The sequence below is a fragment of the Megascapheus bottae genome, chromosome 27 (genome assembly GCF_031878675.1).
Source record: "Megascapheus bottae isolate mThoBot1 chromosome 27, mThoBot2.hap1, whole genome shotgun sequence".
NCBI classification, from domain to species: domain Eukaryota; kingdom Metazoa; phylum Chordata; class Mammalia; order Rodentia; family Geomyidae; genus Megascapheus; species Megascapheus bottae.
The window spans coordinates 23,065,946-23,073,098 of record NC_143535.1 but is presented as its reverse complement, the minus strand read 5'-3'; the positions used below and the strand labels follow the sequence as shown (position 1 = coordinate 23,073,098).

The 7,153-nt window shown below is 46.7% G+C and overlaps 1 protein-coding gene across 1 annotated transcript; it reads left to right on the top strand.

Annotated features, from left to right (window-relative positions):
• The first annotated feature begins 1,558 nt into the window (after window positions 1-1,558).
• Window positions 1,559-2,407, top strand: LOC150045773 (endogenous retrovirus group K member 10 Gag polyprotein-like). Its single transcript, XM_090319767.1, has one exon. It carries the CDS (start codon window positions 1,559-1,561, stop codon window positions 2,405-2,407), a length of 849 nt encoding a protein of 282 aa, XP_090175893.1.
• Window positions 2,408-7,153: the final 4,746 nt, after the last annotated feature.

Here is a 7,153-nt window from a genome sequence, read left to right as displayed (position 1 = left end):
GTCCCTTGTTTATGTTTCTTTTACCCCTGGGGATCTTATCAATTGTCTTTGTTAGAGGCTTTTCATTGATATTAGCTTTTGAAGAGCTACTGTCAGCAATGAACTATGCTATATGCATTTTACATTCTATTGATTGGTGGGCCAAAGACCCAGACCACCAGTACCCCTTAATAGAAGCCAAAAAGATATGGCCCATACCCTGGAGTTACTCTTGTCCTTGATGCTGAATTTATCACTTGGGTGTGGGGAGCTGGGAGGGCTGTGCCTTAAAGATGGCGCCGGTTTCCGCCTTCCACCATCCCGACGGCGAGTGCTCTCTGTGAAAAACAACTCCTTATATGGCTAAGTTTTAGCTTCTGGCTTGCTTCCGCGTAGTTGGCCCTATCGGCATCTCCCACGTGGCTTTTCAGGATTGGCCAGGCGGAGGTCTTATAAGACCGGGGATAGTCGGGGGGGGGGGGGGGGGGGGGGTGAGGAGAAGAAGAAGAAAGAAGGAGAAAGGAAGAAGCTTGTTAAGGGTTCCTGAATAAACCACTTGGAGAAGAATCCTGTGTTGCGTCTTCCTTGCTGGTTGAGGCGGAAGCGACAAGTGGTGGCCCGTAAGGGGAAACACTTATACGGAAGATTCAGAACTCTTTGTGGTCAGGGCGGTGCACCGGAAAGTTCCCAGGTAAGTGGGAATCCGCGGTCAAAGCGGGCATAGTTCGGGGCTCTACTCTGTAGATAAGAGAGAGAGCAGCAACCCGGGGAGAAACAAAAATAAAGGAAAAGTGAAAGCGTAACAAAGTGACAATTTTCTTAACTGAAGATGGGTGCCACGACGTCACATTCAATTTTTCTGGCCCTCGATGAACTATTGCATTCTAAGGGGCTAAAACTAAGAAAGAGTACACTGCAAGGATTTCTTAATGAGTGTGAAACTGTGGCTCCTTGGTTTATTGTATCAGGGAACCTTACAGTAACTTCTTGGGATAAATTAGGGAAGGATTTGGACTTTGCTTATGAGCAAGGCATGTTAAAAGCTGGAGTTAGAACCATTTGGAAAATGATTAGGGGGTTTCTTCAAGACCAGCGCTGTTGTGACGCTGTGGAAAATGGATGGTCGGCGCTAGAACAGCTGCAGGAGGAAAGATCTGAAAAGGCGTACAGTGAAAGTTCACTTAGCGAGAAAGGGAAGGCGTCCACAAGACTTTACCCTGACCTGTCTGAGTATAAAGAGGAAGGAGGGTCTGATCTAAGCAGCTCAGAAGACAATGAGGAAGTACAGGCCTTGATACAACAAATGCGGAAGACTCGTTTAAAACGAGAGAAGTGGAAGCAGAGCAGTAAGTGGAATGTAGGGGAGGAGGCTCCTGAGAAGGATCCTCCAGCCGCTGCCTCAGCACCCTTTAATCCACCTCCTTATCAGCAGGGGGCAGTTGGTCACACGTTTTGCCCCGAGATGTGAAGGACAGTTCACACAGAACTAGCTTGTCCAGTTTTTCAGGACCAAAACCAACAGAGATATCATGAGCCACTTGAGTTTAAAGTGGTTAAGTCCTTGGCTGAGTCAGTTCGAATGTATGGCATAACTGCCTCCTTTACAGTGGCTCAGGTAGAGGCCTTGAAGAGAAATTGTATGACCCCTTCTGACTGGGCCGGACTTACTCGTGCCTGTTTGAGCCCAGGGCAATACTTGGACTGGCGAGCTTTTGTGTTGGAGTTTTCCAACGAACAGGCAGCAATTAATCAAGCAAATGGTCACGGACCCTGGGACAGGGACATGCTTCTGGGGCAGGGAAGATTTGCTAACGCTCAAACAAGACATCCACTGGAAGTATATGAGCAAATTAATGACATTTGTATTAGAGCCTGGAAAGCCTTGCCTAATAGAGGGGAAGTTAGTGGCAATCTTACAAAAATCCTGCAGGGGGCCACCGAACCGTTTTCGGACTTTGTTGCTTGGATGGTTGAGGCAGCAGGGAGAATTTTTGGCGACCCAGATAGAGCCATGCCCCTAGTAAAACAACTGATTTATGAGCAGTGTAACAAAGAGTGCAAGGCTGCTATAACTCCATATAAACATAAAGGCATAGAAGCATGGATGAAAGTTTGTAGAGAGTTGGGGGATCCATTGACTAATTCTGGCCTTGCTGCAGCTGTAATCCAGCTCACTAGAAAGAAAAGCAATGCATCCGGAGCATGCTTTAAATGTGGAAAAATGGGACATCTTAAGCGAGATTGTCCAGAACGAAGAGGAGCTGGAGGAGCAGGAAGGACCCAGCCAAGCAGACAACCTGGACTCTGTCCAAGATGCAGAAAGGGCAAGCATTGGGCAAATGAATGTAAATCAGTAAAGGATGTAAATGGACAGCCTCTAGGCCACCCTGCCCAGTCAAAAAACGGCCAGAGGGGCCCACATCCCTAGGGCCCGCAAATATATGGGGCTGTAGAGAGCCAGAGCGAGGGGGTGCCCCAGGAGAGATGGCCCACCTTACGCCATCCCAAGGACCGCGGAGAGCCACTGCAGGTTCAGCGGGATTGGACCTCCGTGCCACCGCCAGTATCATATTAACACCTCAAATGGGAGTGCAACTGGTGGACTCAGATTTTCAGGGGCCCCTAAAGAGTGGTACAGTGGGGTTGTTAATTGGCCATTCCTCGGCAACCCTCCGAGGCCTCAGAGTTCACCCAGGGGTCATTGACCCAGATTACACAGGAATAGTTAAAATTATGGTTGAAGCACCAAAAGGCATAGTGGCTATTTCTCCAGGAGATAGAATAGCACAATTACTACTTCTTCCTAGTCTCCATGAGATTTTCCCTGCCAGGCAGGCCGCCAGGGGAGACAAAGGCTTTGGATCCACCGGCGTGGAGCTGGTGTGTATGTCACTGGACTTGAATGAAAGGCCTACTATGGAACTAGAGGTAGATGGAAAAAGAATCATTGGACTTTTAGATACAGGAGCAGACCGCAGCATTATAGCCAAAAAGGACTGGCCTCGGGGATGGCCAGTGCAGGCCTCTGATCAGACACTGAGAGGTCTAGGCTATGCAAGGGCCCCCGATGTCAGTGCTCGGCAATTGAATTGGAAAGATGAGGAAGGACACTCAGGAACCATTCAGCCTTATGTTCTTGAGCTTCCGGTCTCACTGTGGGGCCGTGACCTAATGAAAGAGATGGGCTTCTGTCTTAGCAATGATTATTCACCTGCCTCCAAAGACATGATACTACAGATGGGATATTATCCTGGCCGTGGACTGGGGAAGAAGTTGCAGGGCCGAAAAAAAACCCTATTGAGGTCCAGAAAAAATTAGATAAACATGGGTTGGGTTTTTCCTAGGGGCCGCTGAGGAACAAGTCCCCATTACTTGGAAGACGGAGGAACCAGTATGGGTGCCTCAGTGGCCATTAACTTCTGAGAAATTAGCAGCAGCCCAAACCCTTGTGAAAGAACAATATGACTTACATCATATTAGGCCCTCTGTGTCACCTTGGAACACACCTATTTTTGTTATAAAGAAGAAGTCTGGAAAATGGCGATTATTGCATGATCTGCGAGCCATTAATGCCCAAATGCAAACTATGGGCCCCATACAAAGGCGATTACCTGTGTTGTCCGCCCTTCCCGAGCATTGGCCCATTACAGCAATAGATATTAAGGATTGCTTTTTTTCCATACCCTTGCACCCCCGAGATTGTGAACGCTTTGCTTTTACTGTGCCATCTTGTAATCATGAGGATCCAGATCAAAGATATGAGTGGATTATTTTCCCTCAAGGTATGGCAAATAGCCCAACCATGTGTCAACTATATGTGGGGCAAGCTATCCGCCCTATTAGACAAAAGTATCCAACTTTGAAATGCATCCATTATATGGATGATGTTCTCTTAGCCGCAAAAAATGAGGAAATATTGAATGAAGCATATGGTGAATTAGTTAACACCATGCAACAACAGGGATTGCATGTGGCCCCGGAGAAAGTTCAATTAGGAAGGGTAGTAGAATATTTGGGTGCAAAAATTACCCCCGTTTCTGTGATGCCACAGAAGTTAACTTTGAGAATAGATAATTTGAAAACCTTGAATGATTTTCAAAAATTGTTAGGAGATATTAATTGGATAAGGAATTATTTAGGTATACCAAATTATGAGTTGAAGCCCCTTTTTGATGTTCTTAAGGGCAGTTCAGATTTAGCTTCCCCTCGGGTCTTGAGTGAGGAAGCCTGCTCAGCCCTTGTGAAGGTAGAGAATACACTTAGTAATACTATCCTATGTAGGTTGAAGGAGGGTGAACCCTTTTCCTTGTGTATAATTCCCTCCTTTTATCAGCCCACTGGTGTTTTATGGCAAAAGGGCCCTTTATTATGGATTCATCCTCGAGTGTCCCCTGGAAAGTCCCTTGGATACTATCCTGATGCTGTTGCCCTATTGGCATTACAGGGTATCCAGCAAAGTATTCAATTTTTGGGACAAGCCCTCAACACAATTATTGTTCCATATACCTCTGAACAGGTACAGGTTTTATGTGCTGCTGTTGACAATTGGGCTGTTCTTAAATGCTCCTTTAATGGAGAAATTGATAACCATTATCCAAAGCATCCTTTATTGGGATTTATAAAGGAACACCCAATTATTTTTCCAAAAATTACCGTACAAGAATCTATAGCAGATGCTCCCAATATCTTTACTGATGGGTCCAAAACAGGCTGTGGTGTGTATGTAATTAACACCCAACCCCCAGTTCAACATCAATTTACTCCGGGCAACCCCCAAGTAATAGAATTAATGGTTGTTTTAGAAGTTTTTAAAAATTTTCCTGGTCCCTTTAATTTAATTTCTGATTCTGCTTATGTAGTAAATGCTTTGAAAGTGTTAGAAGCCGTGGGCCCTATAAAGGCGACTGCATCTGTTTACCCCCTATTTGTTCAACTTCAAATATTAATATGGCAGAGAAGAAGTCCATTCTTTCCTCTACATATCAGAGCCTACTCAGGTCTTCCAGGTCCACTTACAGCGGGAAACAATATGGCAGGTGTTTATACTAGAGCCCCATGGATCCTGTCAGTATCCTCTTTGGATAGAGCCAGAGAATTCCATCAGACCTTCCATGTCAATTCTCGGGCACTACGGGCCTGTTTTTCCTTATCCAGGGCAGATGCCCGTCAAGTAATTTTGGATTGTCCCAAATGTGTTATTTACCAGCACCCTCCTAGTGTTGGGATGAACCCATGCGGGTTACTCCCGTTGAAAATTTGGCAAATGGATGTGACTCACATACCCGAATTTGGACGTTTAAAGTATGTTCATGTGTCTGTGGACACTTGTTCCGGTGTCATTCATGCCTCGCCATTGTCCGGAGAAAAGGCCCATAATGTTATTGCCCACTGCCTTGAGGCATGGGCAGCCTGGGGCCTCCCACAAATGTTAAAGACGGACAATGGTCCTGCTTACACTGGAAAGCAATTCACCTCCTTTTGCGCCTGTATGGGTGTTTCCTTAATTCATGGCTTACATTATAATCCTCAAGGCCAAGGTATTGTGGAACGTGCTCACCGCACTCTTAAGGAACTTTTACAAAAACAAAAAGGGGGAGAGGGCTTAGCCCCTACTCCAAAAGAGAGAATATCCCTGGCTTTATTTACCTTGAATTTTTTGAATTTGGATATCCATGGCCGTTCTACGGCAGATAAGCACAGCTCTCCAGCTGCCCCAAATTTAGGGACTGTAATGTGGAAAGATGTGATCACGGGGTGCTGGAATGGCCCTGACCCCGTGCTGGCATGGGCACGAGGATCTGCATGTGTTTTTCCGCAGGACTGCCTGGATCCGGTGTGGGTGCCTGAACGACTTATACGGAAAGCCAAAAATGGAGAAATGCAAGACACTGCAGATACTCCTCCTTCTGATGATACTGTGCTTGACAATTCAGCGAGGGAGTGCAATACTGGATCCTGTCAGCCTTTCCGAGACCCATGCCCATAAGATATGATGCAGCTTTATTCCCTCGCCCTTTTACCACTAATAAGACACTTAATCTCCCATTTTATCCTTTAGATAAGGAGGAGGCAGGGACTGGGGAAGAGCGCAACATCACCCTACTAGGAACTTTGTGTTTCACCATAACTAATGAGACAGGGAGTAATATCACTTGTATAGGGCTTCCTCAGTCAAAGGCAGCATACTTTAGGGGCTGGCAAGGGTCCTCTGGGTCTACGGAGGTTTGGGCCAATGCGACAGGTTTCACATATGCTGCAAATTTATCTAAACAATTATCAAGTTATCTTTTAGGAAATTGGACTGGAGAATTTGATGTATTAATGATGCAGTTGCGGACTGCCATTACAAGTGTGAATTCTACCCGGGTTGATGAAACTCTACTGCAGGATGTTTCTTCCTGGATCCTGTCGGCAGTTGGACACCTGAAAGAGTGGGCAGGAATGGGATCTCTTATGGGAATTTTGGCCATAATTATCCTATTGTGCCTGTGGTGTATTTGCCGCATTAGGAGCCTCCATCGCCGGAACATGGCTATGCTGGTTCAGGCCTTCACTGCCATAGAAGCAGGACAGTCCCCCTATGTGTGGCTTGCCACACTTAAAGAGTAAGCGCAGGATGCGAGGCAAGCGCACTGCACTTGGGAATCGCTTCCCGGCGCGAGCCCCAAGAAGAGCATGTCAGGGTGCATGTAGGTTGATGCCCAAAATCCCACCTCTGTAAAAAGGCATCGGACAGGTCTGGTAGACCTTGGGAAAGGTACCGCCCAGGTGAAGACCAGTGCACAGTCCTGAACAACAATTTTTAGCAGAGCCCTGACCTCTACTCTTGCCTGCTGCTTAATAAATAAAAAAGGGGGAGCTGTGGGGAGCTGCGAAGGCTGCGCCTTAAAGATGGTGCCGGTTTCTGCCTTCCACCATCCCGACGGCGAGTGCTCTCTGTGAAAAACAACTCCTTATATGGCTAAGTTTTAGCTTCTGGCTTGCTTCCGCGTAGTTGGCCCTATCGGCATCTCCCACGTGGCTTTTCAGGATTGGCCAGGCGGAGGTCTTATAAGACCGGGGATAGTCCCGGGGGGGAGGAGAAGAAGAAGAAAGAAGGAGAAAGGAAGAAGCTTGTTAAGGGTTCCTGAATAAACCACTTGGAGAAGAATCCTGTGTCGCGTCTTCCTTGCTG